Consider the following 17,847-nt stretch of genomic DNA (forward strand, 5'->3'; position numbering starts at 1 on the left):
TAGTTATTTCACAGGGCTGGGAGTGTTATTGCAAGCAGAAGCTTCCAGACACGTCCACGTCTTGTGCGACCACACATCAGTGCTCTGGTTTAATCCTATTACGCATCGAGCACAAAGGCAGATAAGAGGTTTATGTCGGTGTTCCTCACAGACTCAGTGTCTCTCTTTCCCTGGAGACTGCAGTAGCAAAGCTTCACTTCATTAGGTCATTTTGATACCGCTGCTGACACAGACTCTTCTACCTGCCACTGCTTCTATTGTGGCGTGCTGAAAACAAAGACATACTGATAATAGGATTGCCTGTGAGGACCGAGGACGCACTGATGATGAATGAAGACCAGGTGAATGACATGATCCAGACATGGGTAAGTCGGCAATATTCTACAACTGTGATACAACTGAGGTAATCATATACTCACGATCACCCATCATGATGATGCTGTGGGCTGAGACATTCTGAAGTGTGCACTGAATTATTTACACAACATACCTGGATAGATTCCCATCAAACTGGCCTAGAACTGGAGTATCTGTGAGTCGGCATGCATCCTCCTCACAGCCTGCAGTAACATATCAAAATATCATGATAGTGGACAGGTCTACCTCCAACTTTACATGAAGTAAACAGCTTTTGACAGTTTGAGTAATTTCAATTCTAAAACTGATATTGCTTAAACGGTTTGTATTAATTCCCTCCAGGATCATTAAAGTACCTTCCCCCCCTCTCTCTCCCTTTTCTTTTTCTCTATCCATCCCTCTCTCTCTCTCCATCCATACATCCAACCATCCATCCATTCCCTTCTCTCTCTCTCACTCTCTTTCTCTATAATCTATTTCGGGATGAGTCTTGTAGATAAAGAAATTCATGTGATCAAGATTAAAAAGGGGCAGAAACACATGTGAAAAAAAAATCAACTGTTTATCAGAATATATTTTATAATTCTCACTTCCTGTCTTTAGAGAGATACTCCAGAGAAAGATTTGAAGCCAGACGACTTCCAGCGGTTCAAGAATTTGGGATGTGCGTGTGTCACCGGGGGCGACTGTGCACAGCTACTGAAATGCATTCAGGATGAGAAGAACCAGGTATTTCTCCTCCAACGCACACAAACACTGACAGAAATCTGCTCCATCATCATCATCCATCCAAACAAGCAGCAGTCACACTCTGCAGATATGAAGTGATCGTGGATTGATAGTGTTAATCTGTCAAACCGGACTAAAAGCACGAACACAGGCACACTGCTGCCTCCTGAGCTCCAGCGGCCACGTGTCTACTGAAGTGAACAGCAGCAGCCTCTTCCCCTGCTGCCCAGCTAGGCTCAACATTAACATGCAGCCTGCTCCTCTGTGCTGGCTGGCCTCTTGACCCGGAGGTGTGCGGAGAAAACAAGCAGATATTCAGTCAGATTTCTCGCTCCACTGATAACCCTCTTCGATACAGCATTTCTCTAAGTGCCCATGGTTGTCCTATATCTCCACGCTTCATGCAGCTCTGCGTACTGTACTTTAAGAAATATCTTACTCCGTCCTCCTTCTCAGGCTAAAACAGTCTCATGGGGTTCAAACGATTGATTATCAAATGAGAAATCTTTGGCATATGACATGGACGTCAGGAATAAAATGAGACGGGGAGCGAGATGGAGGAAATGTAGAGCGACACAATTTTCATTAACAAGTACTTATGAGATTACAATTCTGTAGAAAAAATTAAGAAACTTTTGATAGCCTTTATTAACACCTTTTTTAAAGCCTGAGCCATTTTGCATCAGAAGGGTGTCTTGTAAAAAACAGCTCACCCAGCTGTTTTCCCCCCAGCGAGAGCACAAACCTCTACCAAGACCCAACAGTCCTCTTACATTCAGTCAAGCTGCAACAAATTGTTCACACTCATAAATTTCCATCCCCTGAATTTTTTTCATCAAGATCAATGATTTATTCCCTGGGTAATCCATCTTGCAATGTTAAAGAAATAAAGAGAAATTCCTGGATCATCCCCTATGTCCGGATCTGTGTCCGATCCTTCCACCAAGTTTTGTGGAAATCCACTCAGTAGTGTTTACTGCTGACAAACAAAATATGCAACAGACAAATTGACATATAGGGGCCAAGACATCACCTCCTTGGTAGAGGTAATGAGCACCGCAGTCATGATTTACTTATTATTATTAGTGTAGTGTGGTATTGAAGCCAGCTGTGATTAAGCAATGCTTTTATTTTCACAATTTCCATGGAATTTAACAATAGTTTCCTTTGAATAATATCATTTGGTATTAATCAGTGTCACCAAATTACACTAGCAGCAAAACATGGTTTTACATAGGCAGTAAACTTGGTTCATAAACATGGTGTGAATCCTGAGACGTGGATTTGAAAGCATCTCTACCATCTTGTAGATGCTTGAACTTGCCCCCCCCCCCCCCCGCCACCCACAATCATTTTTTGCCTGTCTTTGAAATCACACTTTAAGCCGGAGGACTTGGTAGCAGAGCAAGTATAACACTGCAGTTGCTTTTGCATGCACCTTATTTAATATAGTGACGTATGCAAATTGAAAGGAAGGGCCCAGAAGATCCACAGCAGCAGGTGCTCTGTTTTTACCTGATGGGGTTTGTGTTTGTGTTTCTCTTGCTCTCAGGAGATTGTGAAGTCTATGGGTTGTGTTCTCTTGGAACCTCTGGTAAATGAAGTAGTTAAAAAAGAGAAGGGTCTCTATCACTGCCAGGCTGCCATCACTCATCTGACCAGGGTAGGTAGGAACTATTAATCTACACAGTGACGCATGCTTCCTAGAATCCTTTCCATCAGGTTAAATGTTTGACTGTTTGTTGTTTAGACTTGCAGGACAGACGAGCTCCTGCAGAGTTTGCTTGGACTGATTGAGGACATTCATCCTGGCGCCATTTCTGAGACCATCATGGTTCTAGTTCCATATATTCAAACAGGTGACACAACTGTGTGTGTGTGCTGAAATACAATGTATTAAACCTTTATCATATACTGTTTCAAAGCACATGCATAAGGTATCAAGAGCTGCTAAGTCTTCATAATAGATTATGTTTTACAACATTATGAGTTTTGCAAATTATCATAATTTACAAAGTCAAATATAAATCTGGTTACAGAGAGCACCATGCTGATGATATATGCTTGTACAATATATGGAGCTTTCAAGTAACCGTAATGACTGACAGGGTAAAGTCTAATGATTGGATATGTAATTGGAGATGACTCTCATAATGAATTATGTAAAGTGCTATAATCTTACTGGAGACATTCCATTTACAAAATATTCTACATTCTGTGATATAACTTATTTATACTCCAATTTCTCTACATATTAGGTGTAAGAAATACAGGGGCGGGCCAAGGGGGGGCACTGGCCCCAGCTAAAATCTGATAGGCCTCTCAAGTGCCCCTGTCCTGTCAGTAGTCTTTGACAAATTTATTTACTAGGCACTTAGTAACAATACATATAACAGTTTGTTTAAAATGTCTATTTTCTAAGCTTGAACAAAGAACATTTTTCATGATATATTCAAAATGTGAGGCTTTGCTCAAAACTATAGAGCTAACAGTAAACAAGGAATGACTTGAATGCACCTCACTGAATCAGGAAGTGTGAATGGATGTTGGACATATAATTGGCGCCTCTGTGTAAATTGTGGCCCTTTACGGCCCCTGATCCAGAAAAACTCCCTAGATCAGCCACTGACAAACTATTATAATAGCCATTGTCAATCATGGAGAGGAAGCACTTTCTAGCATGATCATTTTGTTGTTTTAATAACATGGTATTTGGCTCCCCCTGTTGTACATGAATGTTAAATGTAGTGTTGCTGCGGCTGGATGCCAGAAAGGCAGCCTGCGTGGGCCTGGTTCTGTCTGCCCTGCAGAGGCAGCTTTCCCGGCTGCCGGTGCCTTACACCCAGCAGCAGGAGGAGGCTGATGAGTTCGGACTGTGTCGCTGCTGCTCCGCACTGGCTGAGTTCACAAAGTCGTTTGTTGAGGAGGTGAAGAGGAAAGATGGAGACTGTGTTGGCACTGCTGAGGATGAGGAGCTGAGGACTGAGCTTCTCAAGTTGTACGTATCTGTTTTTGGTTATGGTTTGACACAGACCAACCAGAAGTCTGCACATCAGAGTTTGAAATTAAATTGTTTCTAGATGTTTTATCTTGGTAAGAGTGAATTAAGTGAATTTATACATTGCAGTACTTCCTTAAATTTTTCCTGAAATCAAAATTCCCTGTCTCTTAAAGCTAAAGATAAATAACTTTATATTCTATTCTTAAACCTCTGTTAGACTGATAGTTTTTAGGATATTTCAGTTGATAACAATTAATATTTAGCATTAACAATACTTTTAAGTGTAGTATTTACACTGTTAGCACGGAAAGTGAAGAATTATTAACACATGGGTTTAAAAATAGGTGATCATCAGTTTTTCTTTGCAGCTACCTGAGGAGTTTGCGAGATCCTTTGCTGGAGGCCGAACTAAACCGAGACAGGAAATCGTCACTGTGGCTCTTTGCAATAGAGATAATGGTAACAGAAATATCTTCTCTTCTTCTTCTTTTTTAAATCCATAAAGAAGCAATGTCACATTTACAGACCAGTTTCAATTCCACAGGCCACACTACCTGTGATCCAAGTGTCCCTCTCTGAGCTCCTGTTCTTCAACTCTCCGAAGAAAAGCCCCCTGGCGGACTACAGTCAGTTTAACGAAGCGAGAGCCTGTCTGGCTTATCTGCTGTTTGTCCAGCGCATCAACATAGACAGCTTTCCAGCAGTTTACAGGTGTGACAACAGGCTTTAATGTGTCACACTGATGATGCATAGGTGACAGTGTCCCTTGTAAATGTGCTCGACAAACAGTTAAAACAGCACTTTTCCCCTTTTCCAGTCCCGTGTTTATTCTTCGGTGCAACGTGGAATACATCAGTCAACTTCTCAGCAGGTACGCCCTCAATATCGCATATGGGGGGGGGGGGGGGTCGTGGTTGTTGTTTTAAACTGATTAGTTTTCTAACATCTTGCTTCTTTGACAGCAAAAAAGAATCCCACTTGCTTAAAGGCCTGGTAATTGACCATCAATAAAACTATATCTTTGCTAAAGGTGAGATTATTATGAAACCTGACTTTTTTGTGTTATCAATCAGGCACTGTATACAAAAAGCTTGCAGAGCGTGCAGGACAACGGCCTTGCAGTGAGTCTACTGGAGCTGAAGAGCTTCTACAGTGCACTACAGGTGAGATGAGCACATCACATCAGCCTTACACGATTACAGAAGGCTTTCAGAAATATGATTAATTCAGTTCAATACAGATTTATTTATATGGTGTCAAATCATTAAATACATTATCTCAAGGCACTGTACTTAGTAAGTTGAAACCTTACACCATTATAGAAAGAACTCACAGTTCCCACAATGAGTAAGCACTCATTACAGTTTTAAAATGCAAAACAATACAACGTCAGACTGCTTATGTGCATAACACAAACCTCGTTCATATGGTCTGGATTTTTATTTGGATCAGCACCAAATTTTACACACTCAGAAATATCTCATTTCCGACAGAGGAGGAAAGGTAATAATGATGTCCTCAAATGTTTTTGGACAGCAGAACACGTATCCAAAACTAATATCACTTAATTTTTGAATGCAGATCAAAAAACACAATTACTAAGGAATGTGAGGACACAATACTTATGTTTACCTTGTTCTCCTTGATCTTTATGGAAACCTAGTGTGGGTAGCCCAAGTGCTCATCTACATTATGTGCTGACTAGTCAACTTCTTTTTCCATGGAGACTGGATTTCTTTGGCTTTGAAAAATATATTATTATGTAATTTGTTCTATGTCGCTGTTAGGAGTCTGAACACATCTTATAAATGACCAGTAGACAAAACTAAAACAATTAACATGGCATGTACCCATAAAATGTTTAATAAATGCTATTCAAGTTTAACTAAACCCCAAAACATTTTTTTCAGATGAAAACCAATATATCTGGATATTTAGTCGAGAAAATATTCATTTGGGAATACGTGATACTACAACTGTAATTACTCTCAACAAAATATCATTGTGCCCTATAGACCAGTCAATAGAACCAAAAGAGCGATGAACATTTGAAATCTTCTGACCAATCAGTGACCTGCTGTGCTTTGTAATTCACAGAACCTGCGGCAGCTACTCACTGACTGCCCACTGCAACATTTGGTGAGTATACAAATAACCTTTAAGACACTAATTGCTATTCCACATCTGTGATACTGTGTCTTTTTTTTTTTTGGGATCACTGCTTCTCCAGAGAACATCAGGACTACAGGTTCTACAGCTCTTCATCAATAAAATGGATCCTGAGGCAAAGCACAAGTTTTTCAGGTGAGAAGTCGCAAAGGTAAAAAAAAGCTATGACTGAAATTCAAGTTAAACCATTGTACATTTTTTTTCTGCTTCAGGCTTTTTGAGAAAAGGTTAATGTGAATACAAGACATATTTGGAACATCAGATTTAGTGCCTCTACCCACGTGATTTTTATACATTTATACAACTAAGGAAAACCTATACAATCAGCCAATCATGTGGCAGGAGTGTAATGTGTAAAATAATGTAGTTAGGTTTAGGAGCTTAAGTTCATATTCATATCGGACATCAGAATGGAGTGAAAAGGGGATCGCAGTGACTTTAACTGTTGCATGGTTGTTGGTTTCTGAAACTGCTGATTTCAGTGGATCTTTCATTATCAATGCATATTCTCTTAGTATTTGTTGTGGCTTTATCATATCTTTTCAATCATGTTTTGTTTTACAGGTGTATGTTAAAAACAGGCAACCATGCAGGAGTAGAGAGTTACGTAGTGAAGAACATCAAGACTCAAGTGGAAGTTTCCATGGCGGTGAGGTTAAAGATGACAAGAGTCACATTATTATTTTTCATAAAATCTCTTCTTTACGTTTAACCTCAGTCTCTGTCACTGTTTATCTGATGAAATTGTATCTGTTTAATCTATAACATCTGTTCTCCAGCCTGGTAACAGCAATAAATGGTTCCTGGGAGAGGAGTTTCTCTCACTGTTGGGACTGGTGCTGTGTTTGCCACAAGGTGCTGAGACAGATCTGCTCCACAGTATGGACAGGTAATAATAACATGAACAATGTGATTTTAAATCAAAACTGGGCAACTTTTTTTACTTTAGCAGCTTCAAAACTATATTGATGGTCCAGTAACCTAGAATAGGGAGAATGTTTCCTCTTTCATTCCCAAACCTCAACCTATGTAACTTTTGTGAGATTAAATCATCATGTTCATCAAGTTCAACAGTAATGCTGAACTGTAGATTAGTTAAGAACCAGCATTTATATCCAATATTCAGCCAGGAAATGTTTTAAAATATGAAGATAAATCTATACAGAGTTAGGTGGATTAGTTACAGCAGCAGGTCTTCTGGTTCAGGAAGCCGAGGATCATGGGTAATGTCCACCATTCAGTTGTGTTTCAGTTCAGTGAGGGAGTCACTTCAGTCAGTGGTTCAGTCAGAGTTCCACTCAACACGCTCTACGTGAAAAACGCTTAATCACTCGGACACAGACTGAATTAATCACCACATGTGGCTGCAGAGGGCGCTGTTGCTCAATAAATGTTACAAAGTGTGGCTTTAACTCACAGAGACAGGCATTTCTAACTTTGAGTCGACACGAGATGACAAATATGTTACCTCACAAATTCTTACCAGACTGGAGGCGATGCAGTCTGGGCGAAATCCCTCAGTGACAGTCTAAACTTTTCAAATCACACACACAGTGGCTTTAATTTGGTAAAAATCACAAACTATATATATATATATATATATATGTACAACTGTAGATATATACATCTGCTTAATGCTTTGACCTATCTACAACAACCCCAGCTGGATTGCCTGGGTGAGGGTGTCTAATGTTGAAAGACCTGACACGCCCCTGGAAACATCTCCGATCATGTGCCCAGATGCATCACAGGATGATGTTTGTTAAAAATATAAAAATGTATCTACAGTTTAAATGAAGGAGCTAAATTACAGCACATTTAGATGTAAAACTAAATGATCTGGATCCTTATTCAGCTACAGCCCTCTTACTTGCAGTCCAAATTCAACTTTGTCAAAATTAGGTTTTGTCTGTAAATGTGAAAACTGGGACATTTTATTCAGACTGAGCCATTAAACAATATCTTGCATTTGTTGTCCAGGATAATGGAAAGTTTAAATCTTCTACGCTTTCTCCTCATCAAAGACAAAGAACTGTGGGGCAATGTAAGTCAGTGTCATTCAAAGCTTACCCGACTCTTCTGCCAAGCCCACCTGGTTAACACAGAGAGCTGATGATCTACTGATCTGCTCCTTTTCCCTCAGACAGATGTGTGGGAGGAGCTGCTCAGAATCAAAGATGAATACCTGAAAATGCTGCGTGTGTGTATCAGCATGTCGAGAGCATATTATTCTGCTCAACTTAAGACACTGAGGGAGGATCAAAAGCTAAAAGTAAAAGGTAGGCATTATCTGTTAATCCAGTCATTCTCAACGTGTGGAAGAGTTTGGATTTATTGCACTATAATAAATCAAAATGTTTTTTGGTCTATAAACATACAGAGATAGTGAGCGTGTAAGAATGTCATACAAAATGCTCAAATAAAATGTAATTGCACAGTTTAGAAAATAAATATATATATATATATATATATATATATATATTTATTTACTTTTGCTGAGCAAAATCTAATCATAAGCTTAGGAATATTGGTGTGACAGACTAAGGTGCTGAGAAACACATCTCAGATTCCAAATCTGATGAGATGGGAGCTGCATTATGTGCTCAGTGCTCACTGTGCTGTGCCACCAGCGACCCAACCTGTCTGCTGAGCTGAATATAGTGAGTGACAGGAACACAAAAGACTGTCATAAGCAAAGCATCATTATCTAAATGCATTACTAACATTCAGGTGTTCCTGACATATTGCATTCACATGGCTAAAAACATGCCTGCACTGGACTGATAATGATGGGTCGCGACTCAAAAGGGTTGAGAACCACTCTGCTAATCTGTGACAAAACAAAACTGATGCAACCCTGCACAAGTTGCTGATGATGTGGAACCACTATGAACTTTTTTTTATATGGTGAACTCTTTCTTTTGTCCTCCTCCAGAAGCCAGAGAAACTGCCAGATCCAGCACAATAGTCAAACGCATCACAGTGAAACATCAGGATGTGTCCAATATGTCCCCCCAGGTCCAGCATCAGGTACAGAAACATTCTGTCCTGTCAATTATCCTTTTTGATTCTGGCCTCTGCAGACAAGCTGACTGTTCTCATGTGTCACAGGTGTTGCAGAGCGCTTTGGTGACCTTTGACCTGATGGAGAGTCTTATTTTCCGCATTGAAGAGATCGCAGAGGAAAAGCTAAAGATTCCAAACTAAACCAAGATGAGATCACTGGGTTATTTTCTTAACTCTGTTTTCATTTATTTTTGTTAACAGTTTAAGACATGCATTCAATAAAGTGTGATGTATTTCATTCCAAAAGTGTAAAAACACAGTTTTTACTTTTGCATTTGTTATGATATACATTTTGTAGTGGTTAGAATAAAACAACACCAGGGTTTGTGAGAACACACTGAATCACCTGCTGAGCTTCAGAGTTTGTCTCTAAGCATCTGCCACACAGGACTGCTGTCGATGATGTGAGTCTGAGCCAGAGACATGCGTTCACAGATGTTGTCTACATGGGGCTTACTGGTGGCCTGCAGACAAATAAGCTCCAAATTACATCAAGTATCACAATGGCACAAAAGCATGTCTAATTTATCGTTTAGCTTTACCAAATAACTTCGGTTTCCTGCCTTAATATTTACCTTGGCGATTGTCAACATTCCTTCAACGACCTCAGCATTGTTTCTGACGGGCAGAATCCTGAGATTGCTGCCAAAGAATCTGAAAGAGAAAAAGACATTGTATGACTGGACAAATTATACATAGTAAATATCTTAGAATTGCATTGGCTATGTGACCACAAGCCTTATTACATTACTGTCAATCAAGCAAAACAAGTGGGCTACACCGCCACAAAATTTGTACATTTACATTTATCTACCTGCACTGAATCTCTGACAAGATCTCCAGTTCCTTTTTCCCAGTAAAGGGCGCGTATAGAAGTAGAAAGCTGTTGCGGTGTACTTGCGTAAACTTTTTTATCTTCTCAATGACTCCTGACTCCTCAAATTGCTCTGGTAGGTCTTGGGGATCCACCAACAGAAACGCAGTACCTAGAAACATGTTATTGTTTGTTTACTTGGAGGCTTAGATTTTCCACAACATCCATGACAACTTATAAGGGAAATGTGTGGTCTGTGTGTCTATAGGTTCAGGTAAGGGTCCAAAAGCATTACGGTATGAAGACTTTGATCTTCCAGTCTTGCGATTGCAATCAAAGCCCTGTTAGAACAAATGAATGGATTCAGAAAGTGAAACACTGGAGTGCTTTTACTTTGAAACGGATTCGGGAAGTGTTGGAAATACGTACATTTGTGACATAGACAGATAAACATTGTGGTTCACAGCTAGGGATGTCACGATATGAGATTTTGGTGTCACAATTATTGTCAGAGGAAATATAATGGTTTCACCATTTTCACGAAAATAAAACAGCTAAGCCTACCCTTTTATATTGAACTTTCTAAAAGTATAAATTTTTGCATTCACTGTATCTTTCTTTTGAATCAAATAAGTCACAGGCGGCAGGACCTCTTTTTCTGCATCAAGACTGCAAATTCCAATCCATGTCTTTTCAGTCTATGTTAATATGCGGAAATGTGAGCATGTTCAGATTCTCTGTGCTCAGTCTTGACCTCTGAGGGGATAAAATGAGATGAAATATGCTGCAGCATGGTTCAGCTCTCTGGCTTGTTTTGAAGAGGGAGCATATTTCATGGACTTGGCAAAGGACTCTTCAACGGTTGGTTGAGCAGCAGAATCAGAGGTAACTTTAGGGTAAAAGTGAATTAAAAAAGATAATTAGCTTAATCCATGTCAGAGAGAGAGAGAGAGACACCTATAGCAGACTTAATGATTTTAGAACATTTCTAATATAGCTAATGAACAAAAATATTTATTAGCATAATCAACTATATTCAGTTAATTTTTATAGTGCAACGTTTGGCTATTTAAAAATAATTGATATTGGTTAATAGGAACAGAGAGAGAGAGAGAGAGAGAGAGATGGGGGAGTTTGTGTGCCAGCATGTCAGCTGCTCCTTTGGAGCTGGTCAGAAACCGAAAGTAAACAAGGATTTCTCCTCTCGCTGTGAACTCCTCTGGTGGAGTTTTGGGGCCAGCGTACATTAGCTACTTACATTTTCTACCTTGATTTGGGCATACAGGGATGGATGAGGATCTCGAAGATGTTGCAACATGTTTGATGTGTTGGAACCTTTGGCACATGTTTTTACAGATTGGATATCCATCTTCTTCAGTGATGCTCTGTTCATATTTTAGATAACCAAAATGCTCCTACACTGCAGATTTAAGGCGTTTGTTTGGTGGAAATGAGGCTTGTATGTCAAAATGCCACCTCTCAGCTTACGTTTCAAGTAAGTGGCTCGCACGAACACGAAACGTGACTTCACTGCACAGCGCACACGTAGTATCACACGTGATTCACCAGATGCAGGATATCATTGTTAGATATTGTCAAAAGTGATGTTGGGCTTGAAGAGGTTGATGACCACTGATCTACAGAGGTTATAAACTCAGCAGATTTACCTGACAGAGGAAAAATAAAGGCTCCAGGCTCAACGCTATCCGATGATCTGATTCGGTGCTGTTGTGCCATCAGCATCCTGACTGTATCATGGTTCTGGTAAAAACAAACAAATGCACACATAAAAAAAAAAAAATTAAATTCACTTCCAAATTTGGCAAGGAAAAAGGTAGGTAGGCAGAGTATAGGTAAATGAATTTCTGAATGATCTACTACTCTGCTTTTAGAAAAAAAGGCATAGACACTATCAGGAGCAAGCCGTCGCTGTGTGATGTCACTGATGTCGTAACATCTGGGGTCCCTTCATATATATTCTAAAGACGTACTCAACCCATACAATGGAAACACTGGGAGATCCTATATCAGTGAACTTCAGCACTATCCATGCGAATGATGTGCATTAATAATAGATGTTCTTAAACTGAAGAGTATAAACCTATTGCAGTCTGATCCTCAACTTTTTTCTTTACAGTAGCTTTATTTGTAGCATATTTAGGGCCCGAGCACCGAACAGTTGGAGACAGTGGGAGGCCCTATTGAAATTGTAAGGATTATTCTTTTTTTCTTTTTTTCAGGCAAATTAATTGGCTTTTTGAGGGCTTTAACATGCTCAAATTCTTACCAAAGTTTGCAGAAAATTAGAAAGTGGTAAAAATGTATGTATTCTGGAGTAATTTTAAATGGGCGTGGCAAAATGGCTCAACAGCGCCCCCCGCGCCCCCTGGAACGCGTTCACATTGACCGATCTTCACAAAAATCGATACACAGGTGTATCATGACCAGACAAACAAAAAAGTCTGGAGGTGCACTTTGAAAAAAGCAACAGGAAGCCCGCCATTTTGCATTTAGTGGCCATTTTGCACATTTTTACTTTGACGAACTTGTCCCAGGGCTTTCATCAGATCAACTTCAAATTGAGATGAGTGTCATCTAAACAAGATGGAGATAAAAAATACCTCAAAGATCGATTTTTCGTCACACGGTGTGACCGTGGCGCGTGGCGCGGCGTCAAGGTTTGATTACACACCATCAAAACACGAGGTTCTGTATCTCGGACATACATGGACCATGAATCCTTTGATGCTGAGCCGTCAACAAACATCTCACCAAAGCATGTGCTCGGGCCAATTATTATTATAATAATAATATTTTTTTATTAATTATTATTTTATTTTTATTTATTATTATAATAATAATAATATTTTGTTTTCTTTTTCAGGCAAATGAATTGGCTTTTTGAGGGCTTTAATTATTTATTTATTTTTAGTATTATTATTGGTAGATAGGGGCACAGAGACACCATATCAATTAATTCTTTATTTGAATATAGTAAGACAAAACAAGATAACAAAAGATAACATCAGGTTAGACTTCATTAATACGGTAGGGGATTCTTGTCCCAGCTATGTACCAATATTACAGTATCACAATATATAATTTTTTTTTTTTTTTTTCAGGCGAATGAATTGGCTTTTTGAGGGCTTTAATTTACATTACAACTTCTAATTATTAATATTATTGTTTACAAAATCTTGGTTCATTTATTGTGAGACAATTTCAAGGTGTGTTAGGGGTTTTATTACAAATACTAAGTCAGTTGTACTTTCCGATCCACAGAACAGTCTCGTGGCAAATCATATCAAGACTGCCAAGGTGACCAGTTTCTGAAGTGTCTCTCTGTGTAATGACCTTTATCCAGGCTTCATTTTTAGATGTTGATAGAGAGTTGAGCTGTTGTTAAAACAATGTACAACAATCTGGTACAAATGAATGTGGTAGGACTTTGCAGTGATGTCAATGGAACATGATACTGAATGACTGAAACTGGAAAACTACTTTCTTTTCAATGAGTTACATAAAAAGACTCAAATTTGCTATGACTTTACTCCTCTGTCTGAAATGGTTATTAATGTATCATAGCCAATTAATGTTCGTGCCTTGTGAACTTTAAAGATATTTTAACATTAAAGTCACTTTAACCCAGTTCTTACAGCAATACCTTTGCTATCATTGAAACATGTAAAACCTGCTGTTTGTGTCTGGTATTGCAGCTCTGGAGCCCTGTTTAAGGTTTCATTATTATGTGTGCCATATATTACTATTCTGCATACTTATTATGTGTGCAATGCATTGCAGTACACTGTTTAAAAGGTAGCTGCCTTTAAACAGTGTGACATAAAGGCAGCTGTCAAACTGCCTTTGTTGTCAAACTGTTTAGAGGCAGCTACCTTTAAACAGTGTGACAACACTGCTGAGGAGAGGTAAGACCATACTGTTGCTCTTTTCAATAGTGTGTTAAAACGTGGGAAAAAGAGGAAGTAAACAAGAGAGGGAGGAGCAGAGATCTGGTTCTGTTCAGAGGGAGTGAAACTATTCTACAGTCACTGGCACCAGCTGAAATGGCGCAGCAAGAAAATCAACTGGACAGAGAAAGATTCTGCTGTTCGATCTGTCTGGATCTACTGAAGGATCCGGTGACTACTGGCTGTGGACACAGCTACTGTATGAGCTGTATTAACACCCACTGGGACAAAGAGGAGGAGAGAGGAAGCTACAGCTGCCCTCAGTGTGGACAGACCTTCACACCGAGGCCTCTCCTGGAGAAAAACACCATGTTAGCTGATTTAGTGGAGGAGCTGAAGAAGACTGGACTCCAAGCTGCTCCTGCTGATCACTGCTATGCTGGACCTGAAGATGTGGCCTGTGATATCTGCACTGGGAGAAAACTGAAAGCTCTCAAGTCCTGTTTGGTTTGTTTGGCCTCTTATTGTGAAAAACACCTCCAGCCTCATCTTCAGTCAGCTCCATTGAAGAAGCACAAGCTGGTGGAGCCCTCTGAGAAGCTCCAGGAGAACATCTGCTCTCGTCACGATGAAGTGATGAAGATGTTCTGCCGCACTGATCATCAGTGTATCTGTTATCTCTGCTCTGTGGATGAACATAAAGACCACGACATAGTGTCAGCTGCAGCAGAAAGGACTGAGAGGCAGAGAGAGCTCGGGCTGAGGAGACAAACAATCCAGCAGAGAGTCCAGGACAGAGAGAGAGATGTGAAGCTGCTTCAACAGGAGGTGGAGGCTGTCAATGGCTCTGCTGATAAAGCAGTGAAGGACAGTGAGAAGATCTTCACTGAGCTGATCTGTCTGCTGGAGAAAAGAAGCTCTGATGTGAATCAGCAGATCAGATCCCAGCAGGAAACTGAAGTGAGTCGAGTCAAAGAGCTTCAGGAGAGACTGGAGCAGGAGATCACTGAGCTGAAGAGGAAAGACCATGAACTGAAGTCGCTCTCACACACAGAGGATCACAACCAGTTTCTACACAACTACCCGTCACTGACACTCAGTGAATCTACACACTCATCCAGCATCAGGATCCGTCCTCTGAGGAACTTTGAGGATGTGACAGCAGCTGTGTCACAGGTCAGAGGTCGACTACAGGACATTCTGAGTGAGACAGAGACAGACATTTTACAGATTGTGTCTCAAGTGGATGTTTTACTGCCACAACCAGAGCCCAAGACCAGAGCTGACTTCTTAAAATATTCACAGGAAATCACACTGGTTCCAAACACAGCAGACGAACTACTGTTATTATCTGAGGGAAACAGAAGAGTAACATATTCTAATCACTCAGACAGATTCACTGGTTGGTGTCAGTTCCTGAGTAGAGAGAGTCTGACTGGACGTTGTTACTGGGAGGTGATAGGAGGAGTTGATGTAGCAGTCACATACAAGAATATCAGCATAGCAGGAAACTCACATGAATGTGAATTTGGATACAATGATAAATCTTGGTCATTATATTGTGGTGGAAACAGTTATTACTTTTATTACAACAACATCGAGACTCCAGTGTCAGGTCCTCTGTCCTCCAGAGTAGGAGTGTACCTGGATCACAGCGCAGGTGTTCTGTCCTTCTACAGCGTCTCTGACACCATGACTCTCCTCCACAGAGTCCAGACCACATTCACTCAGCCCCTCTATGCTGGAGTTGGGGTTAATTATTATGAGTGCTGTAAACTCAAATAGACTCGAGTCATTAAAAGCAGTGATTTAGATTCTGTGTTTAAATCTTTAACTTCTTTTGTCTCCATGTTTGTTGATCAAAGTTCGTCGTGGTGACGTTTCTGCTCCGCACAGAGATCAGCTGTCAATCAAACACTGACCTTCCTTTATCACACATATTTAGTTCTCACTTTGTAAAGACAGAAATCTATAATTACACTGACATGAATGTGAACTATTGTTGCTGTTGTTTTCTAAATCAAAGTAGAAATAAGGTTCTGTGATGTTTTAGAACCTGTATTGATCCTGATCCTCATCAATGAGCTGATTATTTTCTTTTTATGTTTTTTCTTTTAGGTTTTATGTACACACATATATATATATATATAACTGAACATACACACATTTAGTAAGTGTATTTAAACCAAAATGTGTATATATGTACATGTATGTACATGTATTTACTTTTATCTGCAGGCATGTACATACATATATACACATAATGGTACATGTATTTACCTGAACATACACACACAAAGGGTGTCTGTGTATATAAACCATTATGTGTAAAAGTACATAAGTACACATATGCACTTCTAAAGAGTGATCCTAAAGTTTTTATTTTACTGTAGTTTTATTTGTATATATTTGGGTGGGGGTGGATGTGTTATGGTTCTGTTGTATGTATTGTACACACTGTATTGTGTATTTTTGTGTGTGTGTTCAGATATATACATTTACATTATGTGTACATTTTAAGTGTAAGTGTATAAGGATAAATAAAGTTTTAACTTATCTTAAGTCTTAAAATAAATTTCCTGCTGGAAAAAAATACGGATGATAAAGCAGAAATGAATCTATGTTTTTAAAGAGAGTTAATATCATTTTAACGCATATTTAGTTGTGGTGGTTGTGTGTTAGCTACACAGCTACACAGCTAGCTAACCCGTGTGCTGACCATAGACTATAAGGTGCTGACCCGCCATCTTGAAACAAACAGATGCTGGACAGTGTTGCCCTCTACCTGAAGAGATGTGCTGACTATCACCGTGGTTTTCCAGACAGGCGTTTCTCTGTGTGTTGTCATTGTGTCTGCTGCAGGTCCAATAACACTGATAACAACACTCTGGTTCACTGACGGCTCCTGTTCTCCATGTCGTCCTCGTTCTGACAAGTTCTTATTATATCATGTCCAACCACGAGAGGTCGCTGTAGCGCCGCCCTGCTGTTCCACCTCCTAACAACGTTCATCCTTTTTCTCTCACATGTCTTCAAGGGCAGAGGTGAGAGATTTTTTTAAATGTTAAGAATAAAGTCGAAAGGTTGACAATAAAGTTGACATTTGAAAATTAAGTTGAGAATAAAGTAGAATAGTTGAGAATAAAGTCGAAATGTCCAACTAAATCAAAGGATATTTTAGTTTTCAGGAAGATATGTTTTTTGCATTAAGTAAAGTTGAAATGTTTAGCAACTGACAACTATGCAAGCTGCCAGTGCTTAATATTTCCTAGCTTGTGTAGTTAAGAAAAAAAAATTGTATTCATTTATTCCCTTTGCATTTCGAGAATGAAGTAAAAATGTTAAGAATGGATGTTTATTCCCCATACATGAGGCTTTTAATGGCAGACATTTTAAACGGTCACAGCAGGAGAAATATTAGCATTAACTCCATTAGCGCCACTCCTGTCTCAATCAGCCAAAGCAGCAAGCAAATATTAATATCAATAAGTTATTCATTAATACATCCAAGGAGGTTATACATGTTTCACTCCTGTCCGTTTGTTTGTTGTTAATTTATAAGTAGGATTACACAAAAACTGTAACTTCGATGAAACCTGGTGGGAGGGGAGGACATGGGCCAAGAAAGAACTAATTTTGATGTGGCTATTTTTTTCTGTCTTTAACATTGTTAGATGTGACGGCATTTTTTACATTTCGACCCATTTCCCAACTCATCCGAGTGACATTGTAGTTTACACCTCTTCAGTACGTTCGTATTCCCCAGAAAAAAAAAACAGACAAACTCTTCTTCTACAACAGGA

The 17,847-nt window shown here is 39.5% G+C and overlaps 3 protein-coding genes across 4 annotated transcripts in view; 2 read left to right on the forward strand and 1 right to left on the reverse strand.

Annotated features, from left to right (window-relative positions):
• LOC117760040 (uncharacterized protein C1orf146 homolog) overlaps positions 1 to 17,019 on the reverse strand; it is a 36,152-nt gene extending 19,133 nt beyond the window's left edge. The window contains exons 1-5 of one of the 2 annotated variants that reach the window (XM_034582738.1): positions 16,830 to 17,019; positions 11,804 to 11,897; positions 10,137 to 10,308; positions 9,898 to 9,976; positions 9,488 to 9,786 (exon numbers count right to left, since the gene is read on the reverse strand). In XM_034582738.1, the coding sequence (XP_034438629.1) occupies positions 9,679 to 9,786; positions 9,898 to 9,976; positions 10,137 to 10,308; positions 11,804 to 11,897; positions 16,830 to 16,892 (516 nt within the window). In that variant the 5' untranslated portion in view covers positions 16,893 to 17,019 and the 3' untranslated portion in view covers positions 9,488 to 9,678. Of the gene's footprint in view, positions 1 to 9,487; positions 9,787 to 9,897; positions 9,977 to 10,136; positions 10,309 to 11,803; positions 11,898 to 16,829 lie in introns of those variants that run through there. The other variant, XM_034582739.1, reaches the window with a different exon arrangement.
• On the forward strand, positions 122 to 9,484 carry LOC117760035 (glomulin-like). Its single transcript, XM_034582733.1, has 18 exons — positions 122 to 365; positions 961 to 1,086; positions 2,639 to 2,749; positions 2,837 to 2,945; positions 3,835 to 4,084; positions 4,456 to 4,546; positions 4,632 to 4,798; positions 4,905 to 4,958; positions 5,050 to 5,080; positions 5,161 to 5,250; positions 6,185 to 6,226; positions 6,318 to 6,391; positions 6,821 to 6,905; positions 7,036 to 7,145; positions 8,237 to 8,300; positions 8,400 to 8,535; positions 9,192 to 9,286; positions 9,368 to 9,484. The coding sequence occupies exons 1-18, from the start codon at positions 324 to 326 to the stop codon at positions 9,461 to 9,463; spliced, it is 1,773 nt and encodes a 590-aa protein (XP_034438624.1). The 5' UTR covers positions 122 to 323; the 3' UTR covers positions 9,464 to 9,484.
• Positions 14,146 to 15,913, forward strand: LOC117760036 (tripartite motif-containing protein 16-like). The gene has a single exon (XM_034582734.1). The coding sequence runs from the start codon at positions 14,201 to 14,203 to the stop codon at positions 15,827 to 15,829; it is 1,629 nt and encodes a 542-aa protein (XP_034438625.1). The 5' UTR covers positions 14,146 to 14,200; the 3' UTR covers positions 15,830 to 15,913.
• Positions 17,020 to 17,847: the final 828 nt, after the last annotated feature.

Source organism: Hippoglossus hippoglossus, chromosome 4 (genome assembly GCF_009819705.1).
Source record: "Hippoglossus hippoglossus isolate fHipHip1 chromosome 4, fHipHip1.pri, whole genome shotgun sequence".
In the NCBI taxonomy this organism is placed as follows: Eukaryota; Metazoa; Chordata; class Actinopteri; order Pleuronectiformes; family Pleuronectidae; genus Hippoglossus; species Hippoglossus hippoglossus.